The 20,702-nt window shown below is 39.2% G+C and overlaps 1 protein-coding gene across 6 annotated transcripts in view; it reads left to right on the top strand.

Moving 5' to 3' along the window:
* Nucleotides 1-20,702, top strand: part of LOC105481764 (progesterone immunomodulatory binding factor 1) — a 282,457-nt gene that overhangs the window by 207,324 nt on the left and 54,431 nt on the right. For 5 of the 6 annotated variants that reach the window (XM_071081244.1, XM_071081241.1, XM_071081243.1 and 2 more), the window contains one exon: nt 15,890-16,063. In XM_071081244.1, coding sequence (XP_070937345.1) covers nt 15,890-16,063 — 174 coding nt within the window. Of the gene's footprint in view, nt 1-15,889; nt 16,064-20,702 lie in introns of those variants that run through there. The other variant, XR_011614738.1, reaches the window with a different exon arrangement.

Genomic DNA, 20,702 nt, shown 5'->3' with positions numbered 1-20,702 from the left:
TCTTAGCCTTTAGCACAATATTTAGCAGATAATAAATACTCATTCAAATGTTTGTTAAACTAATGGTTCTTCTCAATCTTCAATAATATAAAGCTGTCAAATAGAAAGCTTTAGAAACTGTCATCAAAAAATAAGTGTCACTCTGATACTGATACTATTTTAGCTGAAGAAAGCACAGAAGCTCTCCTGTATCCAAGAGCAGTTTTAGAGATCTATCTGAAAGTAGGCCATAGGAAGTCATATCTGAAAGGTTTGTCTGCAGTAGAGCTACTTCCTAAAACCTTGGAGATGGTAGTTATAGGCACAGCAACCTCTATGGTTATCACACTTATATAGAATAATATAAATTTGTAGAATATAAAACATCTGTTTTGGCTGGGCAGGGTAGCTCAGGCCTCTGATCCCATCACTTTGGGAGGCCAAGGTAGGAGGATTACTTGAGTCTAGAAATTTGAGACCAGCCTGGGCAACAAAGCAAGACCCCTAGCATGGTGGCACAAACCTGTAGACCCAGCTACTTGGTTGGCTGTTGTGGGAGGATCCTTTAAGCCCAGGAAGTCAAGGCTGCAGTGAGTCATTATTGCACCACTGCACTCCTGCCTGGGCAACAGAGTGAGACTGTATCAAAGAAAAAAGAAAAATTTGTTTCTGAGACCTGGGATGTCTTCTACCCTCTCATTGCAGTGGTTTTGCCAATAACATCTCTCAGGGCCCACAGTCATTTCAGTTAGTATTTAACCAGAATTAATCAACCACTCCTTACTAAGTACTTAGAATGTGCAAGGCCCCATACTTACCTGAATGTTACACTAATTCTTATTATCCTGGATAACTTTCTTCTTACAGCACTATATGTCACATAATGAAAAGAAAACAAACCCTGCAGTTAGCCAGGTTTCTTGAAAGTGAAATGACAGTATAATTATCATTCTCTGATGGTATGTTTATGTTCCCGGATTCTAACTCATATGTTCTTTGCGATTTCTCGGAAGATTTCAGGGATATTTCAGCATCCCAAGTGCCCCTTAGGCAATCCACTTCATAAGAAGTTCCAACAAATTACATTTTTCTTTATGTGTGTCACTCTTTTGGTTCATACTTAACTGCTTTGAAATTTTCTTAAGAGTATCTTTTTACATGTTTTTCTTACGTACCTATGTAGTTAAATTTTAGAGTCAGCATGCTTAAAAAAAGAAAAAAAAAACTACTGAGTGGGTAAATTAATTTTTCTTTAATTGAAAATATGCTTCTTTCTCAGATTCATACATACATTTCTTATCATAGTGGTGCTCTTCAAGTTAAATTGTTTTTGATTTGTTGGATATAAATAAGTATTTTAAAGAAAGATAATTATTATAGTGAAAACCAAAAACACACATGTATGATACAAGTCATATTTTCCCTATAAAGTTTTAGAAAGCTTTTTTTCCATGTGAGGATGTGTGAATTCAGGTCTGAGGAAATTTAGGTAATAAAATGTTGCAAAAAATACTGCAAATGTTGAATTTATACACATACTTTATGTATGATAAAGCTAAAGCTATTGTATTGACACTAAGAATATATCTTGAATTTTTATAATATTTTTCTATCAAACTCTAAAGTGCTTTCAGATGAATTATGTTATACTGCCCTACTTAGGAACCAGTTACAACTTGCTTTCAAATAAGTGTATCTGGGATTAAGGAATCAGAGAAAGGAAAAGTTTTAAATTAGTCTTCTCTGTTGAAAATTGGCCTTTTGTTTTCTAGTATTCAAGAGGGAATTAGGCTTTTTACCCAAAATACATAATTTTCAGTAAATAATAAGTTTGTTTAATAATGATATATTACCTTGTAGTTTTTTATATTCATTTATTTTATTTAAGCCTCACAACAACTCAGTCTCACCACCCATTTCACAGAGGCAGCAGCTGAATCACAGTTGTTCATTCTGTAAAATGTTAATTCTCCTCAGTTTTGAGTTGTGTAAAAGACATTTGAATTTCTTTTAGACTGTGCTCTCTGGACCATTATGTTTATATAGACTTGTATAGATCCTAATAGAACTATGTCAAAATTGTTTTGGTTTTTGTAAGTATTTTGATTTCTTCTTTAATCTTTTCATTATCTTCTTTTAAATTATAAATATCTTTGTTGTATATTACAAGTGAAGTTCAGTCTTGTGTGACCCAATATATTAGTAGCTCATCATAAAAATATTTTATCTGTGCATATATACCCTTTTAACATTTTGTATCACATTGTCACATCTATTATGTAACATATAGACCTAGCATTTTTTAGGGTTTTTTTTTTTTAAGAATGAAATGTGTATTTTCCCACTGCATTTTAGAAGCTTGTGATATGTTTTCTGTTAAATTATAAGTACATTTCTCGGACCTTTTTTTATCAGTAAGGAACAAATAAATGACTTCTCTTGCTATGATTTCTAACCCTGTGCTTGTATGACTGTCTTAGAATAGTAGCAGCTTATAACAAACCAAACAATTCCGAGACGTAAGGAGACACACACACACAAAAAAAAACTACAAAACTGTAAAATAAATCTCTGAAAATATTTGGTGGCCAGGAGACAATATTAACAATTATATGAGATAATTATAGTCATAATTCTGTTAGATACCATATTGGCAAAATCTTGCTGTAAACTTAGTCACTGATCCCATATCAAGGAGCTGACACTAAGAGAAGGCTGGAATACAGCATGGAGAAGGTACAGGCACTGGAGTGAGTCATACTCTGAAAATGAGTGCTCTAAGTGGAGGGTAGGGTTTAAAGTCTGAAGTTGATGCTGAAAATCAACGAGAATATGAATCAAAACCCATCAGATAATACTGAAATAGTAAAGGCCAGGGTCCAGCACAGTGGCTCACACCTATAATCCCAGCACTTTGGGAGGCTGAGGCAGGAGGATTGCTTGGAGCCCAGGAGTTGTATACTAGCCTGGTCAACATAATGAGACTCCGTCTCTATAAAAAAAATTGTTTTAATAAATAATTAGCCAAATGTGGTAGCTCGTGCCTATAGTCCCAGCTTCATGGCAGGCTGAGGTGGAAGGATCACTTGAGCCCGGGAGTTCAAGGGTGTAGTGAGCTGTGCTTGTACCACTGCACTCCAGCCTGGGCAAGAGTGAGACCCTATCTCAAAAACAAAAAAGAAAAAAATTTTTAATAAAAAGGTTAAGGCCAGAAACTAGACAGCAACCAGATGACTACTGTTAATAGAAGGGAAAGCAATTGCACTTGGTCACAAAGCCAGGCATCAAGAGAACATGAATGTCAGAAAGCAGAGCAGGCCAAGTAGTGAGAAGTCCAGGGTAATCAGTAATGAGATGCGCAAAAGGGTCTGAGCAAACCAATCAGAACAGAATCAAGGTTCCCACACTCCTGTTTTAAGTCAACAATAGCAGTAGATTTTAATTCAGGAACCTACTTCAGTATGTTAATAATAGCTTCTCTCTGGATCACTGTTGAGAATTACCCTAAGATCATATCCATGATTGTGCAAGAATGTTTCAGGTAATTAGTTATGTCCTGGAAGCTGTAACAGCCCACTTGTCTCTCCTTTGCTATCATTCGTGTAAAAGCATGAGCTCTCAATAAGCCTTCAGTCATAGACAGGGTATAGCTCCAAAAATGTTTCTGTCATCTTAAATGTATTAGAATAAGAAGTAGATACCCTGCTCTGCTCTAGTCAGTACTTCTTTCTTCCGTTCTAGGCCCAAAAATTTTCAATGTAAGGAAAACAGGATGATTAAAGAATTCTTTTCAGTCATAAGAGAGATGAATGAAACTGGGGATGTTTAGAGAAGATAAGACTTAGTGACAGATAAGAAATTCAAAGTAGGCACGTAAAACAGGCAGTAAGAGACTTGTTATACATGTCTCCAAAGTCCACAATTAAACCGCAGGCTAGAAGCTATGAGGAGACACATCCTGTTTTGTTGTTCTACTCCTTTTTTTTTTGAAATGGGAGTGTTTTGGTTTTATAGTTGAGTAAGGAAAACCTAGATTAATAACTAATTTGTCTTCATTTTTAAAACCTGGGCTAGGTGGCCATAGAGTCAGAGGGGATTTCTTAATTGTATAGAGAGACTGGGTTAAATAACTTGAAGATCTCTTCTAAATCTGAAATTTTGTGTGTCACAGACCTTAATAGAAGGTATCTGCATTATTGTATAATGATAGCTTTGACCCCAGAAAGACCTTATGTAATTTGAATGCTGTTTCACTTCTTAGTAGCTAAATGAACATGGTTAATTTTCTTGAGCCTTCTTTTTATTATTTATTTTTATTTAGAATTTTTTTTCCTTTTTTTTTTTTTTTGAGAAGGGGTCTTGCTGTGTTGCCCAGGCTGGTCTCAAACTCATGGACTCAAGCAATCCACCTGCCTTGGCCTCCCAAAGTGCTGGGATTATAGGCGTGAGCTACCACACCCGGCCTTCTTGAGTTTTTTTGTTTGTTTGTTTGTTTTTTGAGGCAGAGTCTCGCTCTATCGCCAGGCTGGAGCACAGTGGTGCGATCTCAGCTCACTGCAACCTCCACCTCCCGGGTTCATGTGATTCTCCTGCCTCAGCCTCCCAAGTAGCTGGGACTACAGGCACCCGCCACCACGCCTGGCTAATTATTTTTAGTAGAGATGGGGTTTCACCATGTTGGCCAGGATGGTCTCAATCTCTTGACCTCGTGATCCGCCCGCCTCTGCCTCCCGAAGTGCTGGGATTACAGGCGTGAGCCACCGTGCCCAGCCCTTCTTGAGTCTTTGAAGCCTCAGTTTCTTCTCTTCAAAATTAAAGTAATATCAAAATTCAAGTAATATCTAATAGTAATATCTACCTCTTAGTATTTGAGGGTGAGTTAAATTATTATAATGTAAGATACTCAGCACAAAGCCTGGTACATTGTAGATACTTAGTGAACATTCACTTCTGTCCCCTCTCTTCCTCCCTCCAGACCTAAAATTTGTATATACTTCTTTTGAGGCAAAGAGACAATCCCAGGGTGATGTTACCCTATAAGTGGAAGCAAGTAGTTAGGGAGATGGAGAGGCTGTAGATAACAGCAGTTTGCAGTTGCAGATGTTAATACTCTTCTACAATTTGCCGTACAAAATCTGTTTTGTCCTTTATTTGGAGTATAGTGGTATTGCATTCAAAGTAACTTTTAAAAAAAATACATTAAATTTGCTTTAATAGTAGTTTAAAATTCTTGTTGAGCACTTAGAGTATAGAATGGATGATTTTGAATTAAAGTTATATTTTTTAAACTATTTTTAATTGTGTTAAATAGGATAATGATATTTTGCTATTTTAAAAAATATTTATCTGTTAAGAATTCCCACTGAAGTATTTACAAGTGAAATTATCTGAGGCCAGGCACGGTGGTTCACACCTCTAATCCCAGCATTTTGGGAGGCTGAGGCGGGCAGATTGCTTGAGGTCAGGAGTTCAAGACCAACCTGGCCAACATGGTGAAACCCTGTCTCTACTAAAAATACAAAAAGTAACCAGAAGTGTGGTGGCACACCCTTGTAATCCCAGCTACTCGGGAGGCTGAGGCAGGAGAATCGCTTGAACCCAGGAGGGGAAGGTTGCACTGAGCGGAGATCATGCCACTGCACTCCAGCCTGGGTGACAGAGTGAGTCTCCATCTCAAAAAAAAAAGAAAAAAGAAAAGAAAAAGAAAAATTATCTGAGATCTAGAATATGTGTACGTATATATCAGGGGGAAAATCTGGTAAGGAAATAGATAAAACAGTGTTGACAAAACATCATGGTAGTTCCTCAAACAATTAAACATAGAGTTACATATAACCCAGCAGCTCTACACCCAGGTATGTACACAAATGAAATTAAAACGTGCCGGGCGCGGTGGCTCACGCCTGTAATCCCAGCACTTTGGGAGGCCGAGGCGGGCGGATCACAAGGTCAGGAGATCGAGACCACGGTGAAACCCCGTCTCTACTAAAAATACAAAAAATTAGCCGGGCGCGGTTGTGGGCGCCTGTAGTCCCAGCTACTCGGGAGGCTGAGGCAGGAGAATGGCGTGAACCCGGGAGGCGGAGCTTGCAGTGAGCCGAGATCGCGCCACTGCACTCCAGCCTGGGTGACAGAGCGAGACTCCGTCTCAAAAAAAAAAAAAAAAAAAAGAAATTAAAACGTATCCACACAAAAATTTACACACAAAACTTTTCACTGTTTCAAAATGTGTCAGTGTTTATGAGTGCAACATTATTCATAGTAACCAAAAAGTAGAAATAACCCAAATGTCCTTCAGCTGATGAGTAAACAAAACTTGGTATATCCATGCAGTGGAATATGATTTTGCCATAGAAGGAAGGAAGGATAGATGTTACAACATGGATGAACTTTAAAAACATTATACTAAGTGAAAGAAGCCAGTCACAAAAAAAAAACAGACAGTATATGATTCCATTCATGTGAACTGTCTAGAACTGGGAATTCTACAAGGACAAAAAGTAGATTGATTAGTGACAGCTTAGGGCTAGAGTGGTGGGGGCATGGCATGATAGAAGCATATGGTTAAAGCAATCAGAGTTTCTTGGGTTTTGGTTTGTTTTTGTTTTTGTTTTTTTGAGATGATGGAAATGTTTTAAAATTGTGGTAATTGTTGCATGTGTCCGTGAATATACTAAAAACTATTGAATTATACACTTCAAGTGGATTAACCGTGTGGTATGTGAATTATATCTCAGGAACACTATTTTAGAAAAGAAAATATTGACAAAATGTTGATCATTGAAGTTGGGCAGTGGAAACTGGGGACTCAGTATTCTGTCCCCTCCATTTTTGTGTCATTGAAAATTTCCATCATAAAATGCTTTATTAAAAAAATACGCAGCCAAGCACAGTGGCTTATGCCTGTAATCCCAGCACTTTGGGAGGCTGATACAGGTGGATCACTTGGGGTCAAGAGTTCAAAATCAGCCTGGCCAACATGGTGAAACCTCGTGTACACTAAAAATATAAAAATTAGCTGGGTGTGGTGGCACACACCTGTCCCAGCTACTCTGGAGGCTGAGGCAGGAGAATCATTTGAACCCAGGAGACAGAGGTTGCAGTGAGCAGAGATTGCACCACTGCATTCCAGCCTGGGCAACCAAGCAAGACTCCTTCTCAAAAAAAAAAAAAAGGGGGGGGGCCAGGCGCAGTAGCTTACACCTGTAATCACAGCACTTTGGGAGGCCGAGGCAGGTGGATCACCTGAGACCAGGAGTTCGAACCAGCCTGGCCAACATGGTGAAACCCTGTCTACTAAAAATACGAAAATTAGCCAGGCGTGGTGGCGTGCACCTGTAGTCCCAGCTACTCGGGAGGCTGAGGCAGGAGAATCGCTTGAACCTGGGAGGCAGAGGTTGCAGTGAGCCAAGATCGTGCCACTACACTCCAGCCTGAGTGACAGAGCGAGACTCCACCTCAAAAAAAATAAAATAAAATAAACCCTTTTAAATGAAGTTTAAAGCCGGGCACAGTGGCTCACACCTGTAATACCAGCACTTTGGAAGGCCAGGGTGGGTGGATCACCCAAGGTCAAGAGTTTGAAACCAGCCTGGCCAACATGGTAAAACCCCGTCTGTACTGAAAACACAAAAATTAGCCGGGCGTGGTGGCACACGCCTGTAATCCCAGCTACTCAGGAGACTGAGGCAGGAGAATCGTTTGAACCTGGGAGATGGAGGTTGCAGTGAGCCAAGATCATGCCACTGCACTCCAGCCTGAGCAACAGAGCAAGACTCCGTCTCAAATAAATAAATAAATATATATATATATATAAAATATCCAAAATATATATGTATTTGGTTTAAAACAAGGCTGGTTTTACCTTGTGTTACTTCAAGAGAGATGCACAGTTATATGACTTACTAGTCACGATGCATTTTTATTCCTATATGAAAGCATTTCCATTTAACCTCCAGTGGAGCACATAGTTTGCATTATGCTTGTCAAAGTTATTTTCATCCAGAAATGCTATCTATGTGTCCCCTTGCCTACATCTTTGCAGAGTTTACAACTTTCAGCAATTTATTGGCATCAACTATGCAGTACTGTTAAGCAGCTGCTGTACAGCTAAGCTGTTTTAATATGCTACCACTTATGCAAATAGTTAAATATCCAAGATACATGCTTTTGGATTCAAAAGAACAGTGTATCTCTCTCATAGAGATTGTTTATGCAATCATCATCATCATCATCTGGAAATTTCACAAGAACATTCTTGCCCTTAACTCTTCAGTTTGAAAAGTAATTATTACACTGCAACATAGTTTTTGATATTTAGTTTTCTTTTAGTTTTATTTCAAGTTTCAATTGTATAATCAGATGCAGTTCTTCATTTGTTAATGTTAATGAATAGTTCGTTCATTCATATAGTAATAGTAACTTTATTATGTATTTGATATACTAGAATTACAACATGTACTGTTAATTTTCTGAAAGTTAGTATAAAAGCATATCAGATTTTATCAGACTACATTATAGAATAGTATTGAAATGTTTCAGCTGGCCAGATTTGGTAGCTCACGCCTGTAATCCCAGCACTTTGGGAGGCTGAGGCAGGTGGATTACTTGAGTCCAGGAATTCAAGACCAGCCTGGGCGACGACCCCCATCTCAATTTTTTTTTCTTTTCTTTGAGATGGAGTCTCACTCTGTCACCCAGGATGGAGTGCAGTGGCACGATCTCAGCTCACTGCAACCTCTGCCTCCCGGGTTCACGCCATTCTCCTGCCTCAGCCTCCCGAATAGCTGGGACTACAGGTGCCGGCCATCTCGCCAGGCTGATTTTTTGTATTTTTAGTAGAGAGGGGGTTTCACCATGTTAGCCAGGATGGTCTCGATTTCCTGACCTCGTGATCCACCCGCCTCAGCCTCCCAAAGTGCTGGGATTACAGGCATCAGCCACCACGTCCAGCCCCCCATCTCAATTTTTTTAAAACTGTCTCAGCTGGGCACAATGGCTCACACTTTTAATCCCAGAGCTTTAGTAAGGCCTAGATGGGAAAATAGCTTAAGCTCGGGAGTTCGAGGCTGCAGTGAGCTACAATCGCACCACTGCAGTCCAGCCTGGGCACCAGAGTGAGACCCTCTCTCAATCAATCAATCAATGTCTTAAACAAGTGGTAAAAGGAAAAGAGGATTTAGGCAAGGCACTTTTACAGTTTTTGAATTTTACAATGAACAAGTAATATTTCTATAAATTTAAAACAGAATTTTAAAAATATTTTGAAGATAACTTTCTAAATTAATGAAGCACCTGCCAGGCATAGGCTAGAATTGCCAGAATGAAACAAGGCTCTAGATTAGAACACTGCATTTTGTCATTTTGAGAAGGGAGCTTACTTTCTGCCTGAGAACCCTTGGGTAAATCCTGCTACACAAATGATTGCATCCATGTACACAGAGATTGTACTCAACAGTGTCATTAAGATGAATAGCCCCACTTTGGGTGGCCGAGGCAGGCAAATGACTTGAAATCACAAGTTTGAGACCAGCCTACGCAACATGGTGAAACCCCATCTCCACAAAAGTAAAAAATAAATTAGCCAGGCATGGTGGCGCATGCCTGTAGTTCCAGCTGCTAAGGAGGCTGAGATGGGAGGATTGCTTGAGACTGGGAGGCAGAGGTTGCAGTAAGCCGAAATCGCACCATTGCACTCCAGCCTGGGTGATAGAGCCAGACTTTGTCTCAGGAAAAAAAAAAAAGCCATACAGCAGAGAGAAAGCATGTGACCTGGTCCTTTATTCATAAATGGGATCACACAACCAAAAACTATCAGAAACTGGAGAAAAAGCATAGAAGGAAAAAAATAGCAATAAACAGATAAACTGCCCCCCTTTCCCAGAGGGAAAAACAAATTCTGGATCAGAAAAGAACTTCCAAATTATTATAATTAATTTATTCAGAAATATTTGGAAAAGTAGTATTTCCGTAATATAAAAATCAGTGGGCCAGATACAGTGGCTCACACCTGTAATCCCCACATTTTGAGAGGCCAAGGCAAGTGGATTGCTTGAGTTCGGCCTGGGCAACATGGCAAAACCCCGTTTCTACAAAAAAAAAAAAATACAAAAATAATTAGCCGGTCATGGTTGGTGCATGCCTGTAGTCCCAGCTACTCAGGAGGCTAAAGTGGGAGGATCACTTGAGCCCAGGAGGCAGAGGTTGCTGTGAGCCAAGATTGTGCCACTGCACTCCAGCCTGGGCAACAGAGCAAAACCTGTCTCCAAAAAATAAAAATAAAAAAAGTTGGTGATATTTTGAAAAATCATGAAAATCCAAATCATGAAATAAAAAAGTATAAGTAAAAATGCCAATAGAGGGATATAGGAAAAGTTAAGAAACCCTCCAAAAACTTAGAAAAGCATAAAAAGATGGAAAGCCAAGGGACATAGAAGATTCTCGCAAGAAAGAAATTACCTACAAGGAAATAAAGAATCAGTATGGCATCAGAGTTTTCAGAAATTTGATTTTAGAAGACAGAGCAGTAATACCATGAAAGTACAACACTTCTTTTACAGCACCAGCGCCCTCTCAGAACATTAATAAATTGTATGCCATCAAATAACAAACAGAACGAGGGAGGAAGGAGTTCAAGACTAGCCTGGGTAACAAAGTCTCTACAGAAAGTTAAAAAGTTAGCTGGGGACAGTGGCAGGTGCCTGTGGTGCCAGCGGCTCAGAAGGCTGAAGCAGTAGGATCCCTTGAGCCCTGGAGTGAAGGCACTGCAGTGAGCCATATTTGTGCCTGAGCAACAGAGCAAGACCCTGTCTCAACAAAAAGAAAGAAAGGGAGGTAGAAGCCGGAGGCGGAGAAGGGAGAGAAAGAGAGGGAAGTGCAAGAAATAATGGAACTTGCCAAAGTGTACAATAAAAAGAAATTTCAGTCTTAAAAGCAGTCAGTACAGAATTGATCTCAGCAAACAACACGATTAAGAGGCTAGATAATATTAGGTAATAAGGAAAAAGGCATACATTGTTTCTATCAATGAGAAAACAAAAGGGCAGAAACTCTGAAAAGAGGAGAAAAAAAAAGTTGAAGTACAAATAGGAACCTAAATCAATGGCATGACTTTTGAGCAGTAAAGTATAAGAAAAAGAATCCAGTCGAACTTAGTACTTAAAACATTCTGCTTTGAGCATCACAGTTTCCTTTTCTGTAGTCACATTCTCTGCAGTAAGCAATATTTACAAATAATGAGACGATGCTACAAATAAACCCACAGACCAATCAGAAAAATGATAATTATAGAAGAGGAAAGTAGAATCAAAAGGTAGGGGAATGAGACGCCAAACTCAAATGCAAACAGTGAGAGCGGAATCTGAAATAGGAGATGAAGCCAATGCCCAGAAGCCAGACACAGGATAAGAACCAAACCAAGTTAGAAGCAAAGCAGAGAGCTTCAAACTGATTTCATCTTACCAAAGGATTTCTCTTCATAGTAACAGAAATGTTTTCTAATTATTGCTCGTTATGTTTGTTTATTTCCTGTTTGCTTTGTCAGTTTGTGAATTGGGATCTCATGAATAATGATCATTTCATTGTTAATAGTAACATCAATTAGGATAGGACAATTTACGTCAAAAAAGGTCAGTATAAGACATATTCAAATATTTTCATGGCTATGAACACTTAATATAATAAAGAAGTTCTTGCGGCCAGGTGCGGTGGCCCACACCTATAATCCCAGCATTTTGGGAGGCCAAGGTGGGTGGATCATGAGGTCAGGAGTTCAAGACCAGCCTGGCCAAGATGGTGAAACCCCATCTCTACTAAAAATACAAAAAATTAGCCGGGCGTGGTAGTGGGCACCTGTAATCCCAGCTACTCGGGAGACTGAAGCAGAGAATTGCTTAAACCCGGGAGGCAGAGGTTGCAGTGAGCCGAGATCACACCACTGCACTCCAACCTGGGCGACAGAACGAGACTCCATCTCAAAAAAAAAAAAAAAGTTCTTTCTAATTTTTCCCTTTAGCATGATCCTACGCCTATCTCCAGTAATATAGCCAGAAAAATGCCTCAGTCATTAAAGAGTAAAACACTAAAACAGTGTGGCATGGGTGCATAAATAGACAGACCGTGGAAACAGAGTTTTAAAGTCCATGAATAAATAATATACTTATGGCAGTTTAGTACCTTATTTGGCATTCAGTACCTGATGTTGTTATAGGAGAGCCATCTTGAGGGGACAGTTGTTGGATTCATATGTTTCACCATAAGCCAGGATAAACTTTAAACAGATCAAAGATCTATATGTTTGAGAAAGAAAAGAGGTCGGGTGCAGTGGCTCATGCCTGTAATCCCAGCACTTTGGGAGGCCGAGGCGGGTGGATCATGAGGTCAGGCGTTCAAGACCAGCCTGGCCAAGATGGTGAAACCCCGTCTCTATTAAAAAGACAAAAATTAGCTGGGCAGGGTGATAGGCACTTGTAATCCCAGCTACTCTGGAGGCTGAGGCAGAGAGTTGCTTGAACCCGGGAAACAGAGGTTGCAGTGAGCTGAGATCTTGCCACTGCACTCCAGCCTGGGCAACAGATTGAGACTCCATCTCAAGAAAAAGAAAAGAAAAGAAAAACCATAAAAGTAACTTAAGAAAATATAGGAAGAAAACGTGGAGACGACCATAGAAGAAAAGATTGACATATTCTGCTACATCACAATCAAATGTTCTTCATAACAAAAAAAGGGGAAGGGAGTCATAAACAAAGTCAAGTAAGAGATAAACTGGAAAAATTGACACTCATATTAAAGACAAAGGGCTAATTTCCCTAACATATAAAGAGCTCCTTGAAAGGTATAAGAAAATGACTCCTGTAATCCCAGCACTTTGGGAGGCCAAGGCGGGCGGATCACAAGGTCAGGAGATCGAGACCACGGTGAAACCCCGTCTCTACTAAAAATACAAAAAATTAGCCGGGCGCGGTGACGGGCGCCTGTAGTCCCAGCTACTCAGGAGGCTGAGGCAGGAGAATGGCATGAACCCGGGAGGCGGAGCTTGCAGTGAGCCGAGATCGCGCCACTGCACTCCAGCCTGGGCGACAGAGTGAGACTCCGTCTCAAAAAAAAAAAAGAAAAAAGAAAATGACCACTCAGTAGAAAAATGGGCCAAAGTGATCAACTGGAAAAAAAAAAAAAAAACTGCTTAACTTCGCTGTAGAAGGAATGCAAAATAAACATACCCAAACAGTTACCAGACTGGCAAAAATCCTAAAAGGTAACAGAAGCTTACATTTTATCAATTATAAAACTAAAGCTCATTGAATTAAATTAGGCAGCCTAAGTTTAACCAATAATAGTGTCAAGAATAGATGTGTCATTTGCTAATAGCTTCGTACTAAAATAGTACCACTACATGTGCTTGGCCAGGTGCAGTGGCTCATGTCTATAATCCCAGCACTTTGGGAGGCCAAGGCTGGAGAATCACTTGAGGCCAGGAGTGAGAGACCAGCCTGAACAACATAGTAAGACCTCATCTCTACCAAAAATTTAAAAATTAGCTGGGTGTGGTGGCATGCGCCTGTAGTCCTAGCTACTCAGGAGGCTGAAGCAGTACAATAGCTTGAATGAACTGTAATCACACCATAGCACTCTAGCATGGACATCAGAGCAAGACCCTGTCTCTAAAAAAAAAGAAATTAAAGTGGGATTTTCTTTGTTCAAATTTACCATAGATATAAATTGGATCATTATGTAAGCCAAACATAATAAAATTGAAAATGTGTTCTAAATGTTATTTTGGTACCCACTCTAGCTGTGTTATCCTAATAAGAATTTTACAGAATTTTGCTGCTTTTAAAGTGTTCTCTGCCTGGATTTCAGAAACTGCTAATATTTTTTGTATAGTCACTTTAATAAAAGTGGTACTGTGACAACACCCCAAACCGGGGTGATCTTAGGTAAAGCAAAGATGTGAATTTCCCTTCTAATCTCCTAACCAACATCAGGGATGGTTTGTTTACTGTAACTGCTTCTATACCAACAACAGAGGGAAGCCAAAGAGAAACAGAATTATGGCCTCCTCTAGGACACTTGGGGGCCAAAACCCTCTGCTTACCACACTCTGGATTCCTTCCTTTTCTCCCTCCTCACCTGGCCCTTCCTCCCTGCCTCCCCCAACAAGTATGAGAGAATAAACTCCCCTTTACCTTATTTATCTGTAGAATACTGCTAGATTGTTTTGGAGGGGATTTTTGCTGTTATTTTATCTTCATGCCAAAGATACAAAAGTTATGGCTAATAAAGAGATGTTCTTTCAGATAGAAAGTTTTTCTTTTCATAGGCTTTCCCTTCTACTTATCTTGGTAAGTAGAATAGGAGCTGAAATCTACCATAACACCATACCCATCTGACATCAAATCAATAATTATATACTTCACCGTAGAGGAGCATATAAATGAAACAACATAATCTAGAAAGCAAAAAGAGCCCCCAAATGGCCCAAATAATCATATATCAGATTGGCAATGTCTGCAGGTATAGGCATTCTCATGTACATTGGCCAAGCCAGGCCCACTACTACAGAAGGGAGAAAGGATTCTGGCACCGTTTCTTCTGACACCTGTCGTGGCCCTAAAATCTATTAAGGTTATATGGCTTAAACTCAGCAACACTGCTTTAAGATACCCACTCAAGTTAGATGGTTCTAAATAGAACTAATGACAGCCAGAGGATAAAAGCCTGTAGGAACTTGCTCCAACACAGAGCTGGTGTCTATAAACAGATTAGTAGAAGAGAGCAGAACATGGTTCTATCACCATAACTTTTGTGTTTTGACATGAAGATACAATAAAATAAGAGGAAAAAATTACCTGTTACATAGCCTACCACTGTTCTGTTCTGATAAATAAAGATAAAGGAGAGTTTAGCCTGCCATCTCTCCATTTACTTGTATATGATGTATCAATTTAGTAATTAATCATAAATACCCACTAACTAGTGTTATATACTAAAGATTTGTCTATGGATATGAAAGACAGATACACTTGGGAGAAAGAACGGGTGAAAATTTTGATCTCTTCAGAAAGTTCATCACAATTAATGCTTAGTTCAAAGGGCAGCTGCAACCAACCCCACTTATCATTTGTAAAAGGATAAGGGATAATACAACTAAAGAAATCCTGAATCTGTATTAAACTTAGTGTTCAACTGCGGACTAGTAGCCAAGATTGGATTCTTTTTCTCTACCATCTTTATATAAGACTTCAAAGGAAATGGGACAGTTTAAAAGAAAGAAGAGAACAAGTTAAATGCTTAAATGATCTACTCAGTAAATATATATAGAACATCTACAGTGGAAGGTAACTATGGCAGTGGTTCCCAAATTTGTCTATTAGAATCACTTGAGATCTTCAAAAATTCCAAAATACAAAAAAATTAGCCGGGCGTGTTGGCGTGCGCCTGTAGTCCCAGCTATTCAGGCACTGAGGCAGGAGGATGGCTTGAGCCCGGGAGGTAGAGGCTGCAGTGAGCTGAGACCATGCCACTGCAGTCCAGCCTAGGTGACAGTGAGATCCTATCTTAAAAAAAAAAAAAAAAATCCAAAGCCCAGGCCACACTCCGCAGCAGTTACCTCACAATCTCTGGGGTTGGGACACAGTCATCACTGGCAATATTTGAAGCTCCACAGGTGATTCCAGTGTGCAGAAAAACATGGAAACCACTGGACTATAGAATGTTGTAATTGTCAGTTATCATATTAAATGAGTATTAATTATTATAAGATTCATGTGCATGATCGTAATTACTATTTTATTTTCACAATTTATGTGTGCAGTATAATTATTTCTTCTACTTAAAAGTATTTTAATATTATTATTAGTCTGCTTGCTAAAAATCACACTTGCTACTTTCTTCTGTTTTCATATATCAACAGGAATTGGCAGCAATGAAACAGATTCTCGTTACGATGCATAGTAAACATTCTGAGAACAGCTTACTTCTCACTAAAACAGTATCAAAAAATGTGACAGAAAATCAGAAATCAAAGACTTTGAATGTGCCTAAAGAGCATGAAGACAATATATTTACACCTAAGCCAACACTCTTTGTAAGTACAATTTTTAAAACTCATATTTTTAATATTCCTGATTCTTACTAAATGTATTTTACTTAATTTTTTCCTTTCACATTTATGAAGTGAATAGATTCCACAAATACGTTTTATGAAAAGGCCTTGAAGGATTTGCATTAATCCATTTTCTGAATGTGTATATTACCTATCTTATAGATGATAGTATATTTTGCTCTAATTCCTCATAAAGTGTGAAATCAATTAACTGAAATGCATTGTTAGCTAAAAATGTATGTGCACAGAAATTAAAGAAAAAGAAATAAGAAAAATTTGGATTAAAAGCAGGTAAAATGCCATAAATATGTACAGTTATGTGCCAATTTTTAAAAATAGAGAAAATAAATTAGGAAATATTGAAAACTATATATTTTAACAAATAATAAGAATCAAGATTAAAAGGCAAGAGAATTAAAATAGGAGTAACATTATTAAATATTCCGTTTTACTTCAAATGATTTCTCAATCATACTTTCATTTCTGAGGAGAAACATGATTTATATCTGCTAAACATGGAGACTCAAAACCAGAAAGATTTTCTCTGTGATATTTTGATTCAGTGAGTCCCCAGAATCTTCATTTTTTTTAACTCCCGAGATGAGTATAATAATCAGTCAAATATGAGAACTTCTGATCTCAGTCATTTTATTATACGTGCAGATAATGCTACTCAAGATTAATAGGATGAAAGAGTTTTTTAGTGATTATGTAATTCAACCTCCCCTTTTTAAAAAATGAAAGTTACAGTTTAGATCAAATAAGGGACAATTGGGCAGGCGTGGTGGCTCACACCTCTAATCCCAGCACTTTGGGAAGTCGAAGTGGGAGGATCACCTGAGGTCAGGAGTTCAAGACCAGGCTGGCCAACATAGTGAAACCCTGTCTCTACTAAAAATACAAAAAGTACCTGGGTGTAGTAGCACATACCTGTAGTCCCAGCTACTTGGAAGACTGAGGCAGGAGAATCGTAGGTGCGGTGGCACCACTGCACTCCCCGCCTGGGCAACAGAGTGAAACTCCACCTCAAAAAATAAAATAAAATAGGGACAATTATTTAAGGATACGTGTGGCAGTAATGAAGACTAAGCTGACAGGCGGGAGAAAACAGGATGGTTCAGTTAACTAGCCTGGACACAAGGCGGCCGAGTCCATGCATCTTTTCCTCTGGAGTACATCAGCTTCTCTTTGTTTCTCCCCTAGTTTCTGCTTACTCATATTTTCCACTTCCTCATTAACTTGCTCACAGCCCTTTGTCTTGAAATAGGTTTCTGTACATCCTTTCTGCATCTACTCTCTTATAATGTAGTTCTCCCTGTATTTTCCAAGGCTAAAAATCTAATTGCCATAGCTCATTCTTGTTGGGTGATACCCCTTTTTGGCAAGACTTCCTAAGGTTATTACCCAGCCTACAGAATGGCTGCCCTTAATGGTGAGCAGGAGTCACACAGTTCCAAATACAGCTGCTGAGGACTGTTTATTAAGGGCTATGGCTAGGCAAGTTTTGCTCAGAAAGTGGGCAGAGATTATGGCAGACACTATGCTGTATCTATTATAATCTATAGGAAGAAAGCAGATTGAATACATACACATTAATAGGAAATAGGGTCAGATGAAAACCACAAGATACAGCTGAATACTTAAAGCCTGTCAGCACTCTCTGATCTGCCTTTCTGATCCTGCTCTGCTCCAGGCAGTGGCACTATTCCTTCTGACCCTGACCTTCTACATTTCTGGCTTTAGCTTAGTAACCTGATTGTGATTTCCTGGAATACCAGCTATAATCAGTACATGAGTAACAATAAGATTTCCCCAGTACCTCCAGATAAGGTTATAGAGTGGTGATAAAATTAAGAAGATTCAATATTAGTTGGGTAGTTCTTCCTTCCTTATTTTTGCTTATCTGGATTTTTTATTTTATTCTACAATAAAATTCTTTTTAAATAATAATTAGGGAAATTTTTTTCAAAAGAGGTACAAGCTCAGCTATGTCCTAATGAAAACTAAGAGGTAATGCTATAAACAAGTCAAATCAAGACTATAAGCTAATGCAGACTTAGTAATGTGAACCGACTAGGTAACCTGGGGCAAATCATTACCTGTTCCAAGTGTGTTCTTATCTATAAAATTAAGTGAGAGGTTATAATGAAAAGAGTTCTGGACTCCTTTTATTCTAACATGCTATGATTCTCTTCAGGCATCATTTGTAGTTATTCTTTTGAATATTTTCAATTTTCCTTAAGAATACTTTTTTATATTTTCTCTGAACTTATTGATAAGGAATTTACCATGCCAGTATTTGAAGTAAGAGCTAATCATTTTATAATCTCATGGTTTTATACCTAAAATGAAAACATTTCTAAATCCAGATCCTTTGGCTGAAAGTATTTACTGTAGGTATTTCCCCCTGATATTAAATTCAGTGATGGATGGGTGGATGGATGAGCGTTTCCATATGCATTGGCAGTATGAGGCGAGCCACACAAAACTACCATTAACTGGGCAATGGAGTGGGAACAGTGCTATTATGTAGAGGAGGAGAAATAAGAGCCTGACTTTTTTTTTTTTTTTTTTTTTTTTTTTTGACACTTAGGTCTTCCTCTGAAGATTTTGTTTGTTTGTTTTTGAGATGGAGTCTGTCACTCTGTTGCCTAGGCTGAAGTGCAGTGGCGCAATCTCAGCTTACTGCAACCTCCACCTCCCAGGTTCAAGCGATTCTCCTGCCTCAGCCTCCTGCAGGTTACAGGCGTGTGCCACCACGCCAGGCTGATTTTTGTGTTTTTAGTAGAGGCGAGAGTTCACCATGTTGGTCAGGCTGGTCTTGAACTCCTGACCTCATGATCTGCTGACATCGGCCTCCCAAAGTGTTGGGATTACAGGTATGAGCCACCACACCTGACAAGACATTTTTTTAATGTGCTTTTTTGTATGTATACAAATGTTTTACAGTGTACATGTGATATTTATATATGAAGGCAACCTCAAAAGTTCCTTTTTTAGAAGAACTCTGGCCTTTGAAATGACACATGTGGCAGAATTGTTGTTCAGGCACTTAGTGTACCAACAAAAACTAATTGAACCACAGAATGTAAGTACCTTAAGGACAGAAACTGTATTCCTTTTGTTTTGCATAGCAGCTGAACAAAGCAGATACTCAATAAATATTTGCTGAGGAGAATAAAAAGCAGTTATTTGTCTCCCCAGTTTAGTTATGTTCTTAGCTGTTAAAACTCTAAACTGGGTGTGGAACTTTAATGTTAAAGTGAACTACAGGGAGAATGAAAGCTTCGCCTCCAATGACTCTAGTTAGTGCTACTTCTGCCACAGGCAGCTTCAGTCTTCTTTATTCAGAAACACCCAGTTCATTCCCACTCATCACCTACTTTCTCTCTTAAGGTAGCTTTTTGCTGTGCTATCCCTTTTTTCCCAGTCTCACTTATCTCTTTCTTAGAAAAACCTAGAGCTATTCTAACCTGATTTAGAACAACTTTCCTCCTTCCTTTCTGAGCAGTATGGGACTCTTTTGCTGCTTTTCTGCTGCCATCCCATTCGGAAAATAGAATTTATATTCAGGATTCACATCGTGGTCATTATTTTCTCAAAACCTTATTTAAAATACAGATACTAGCAACTCTGCTTTTAGTCTTTTCACCAAGTAGATTGTAAGCATTAAAACAAAAAAAGAGCTTGAGAGCATTGGCTCACACCTGTAATCCCAGCACTTTGAGAGGCTGAGGCAGACAGATCAGCTGACGTCAGGAGTTCGAGACCAGCCTGGCCAACATACTGAAACCCCGTCTCTACTAAAAATACCAAAATTATCGAGGCGGGCGGATCACAAGTTCAGGAGATCAAGACCACGGTGAAACCCCGTCTCTACTAAAAATACAAAAAATTAGCCGGGCGCGGTGGCGGGCGCCTGTAGTCCCAGCTACTCAGGAGGCTGAGGCAGGAGAATGGTGTGAACCCGGGAGGCGGAGCTTGCAGTGAGCCGAGATCGCGCCACTGCACTCCAGCCTGGGCGACAGAGCGAGACTCCGTCTCAAAAAAAAAAAAAAAAAAACCAAAATTATCCAGGTGTGGTGGTGCATGCCTGTAGTCCCAGCTACCTGGGAGGCTGAGACGGGAGAATCGTTTGGACCTGGGAGGTGGAGGTTGCAGTGAGCCGAGATCATTCCTCCACACTCCAGCTTGGATGACAGAGCAAGACTCTGTCTTAAACAAACAAACAAAAAAAGCCTTAGACTCTAAGTAGGGTAGCAAACAGTACGACTCTGCAGCTCCAGTGTATAGTGTGTGAAGTGTCTGATTTCTGGTGAGTTTATGATGTAGTTCAGGCCTTGATTTGTATTTATCTCGTTGGCTAGCATATGTTGGATAGACAGATTAAGTTTATATAATTGATATATAAGTGGTTATATGAACGACATGATTCCATAGAAGTGGTTTGGAAAGCTACATGTCATCTGGAAAGAAAATTTTTTTTTTTTTTCAGACGGACTCTCACGCTGTCGCCCAAGCTAGAGGGCAGTGGCACAGTCTTGGCTCACTGCAACCTCTGCCTCCTGGGTTCAAGTAGTTCTCCTGTCTCAGCCTCCTAGTAGTTGGGATTACAGGAACA

The sequence above is a fragment of the Macaca nemestrina genome, chromosome 16, assembly GCF_043159975.1.
Source record: "Macaca nemestrina isolate mMacNem1 chromosome 16, mMacNem.hap1, whole genome shotgun sequence".
NCBI lineage: Eukaryota > Metazoa > Chordata > Mammalia > Primates > Cercopithecidae > Macaca > Macaca nemestrina.
Note: the sequence above shows the minus strand (reverse complement) of the source record. Positions and strands in the feature narration are given on the sequence as shown.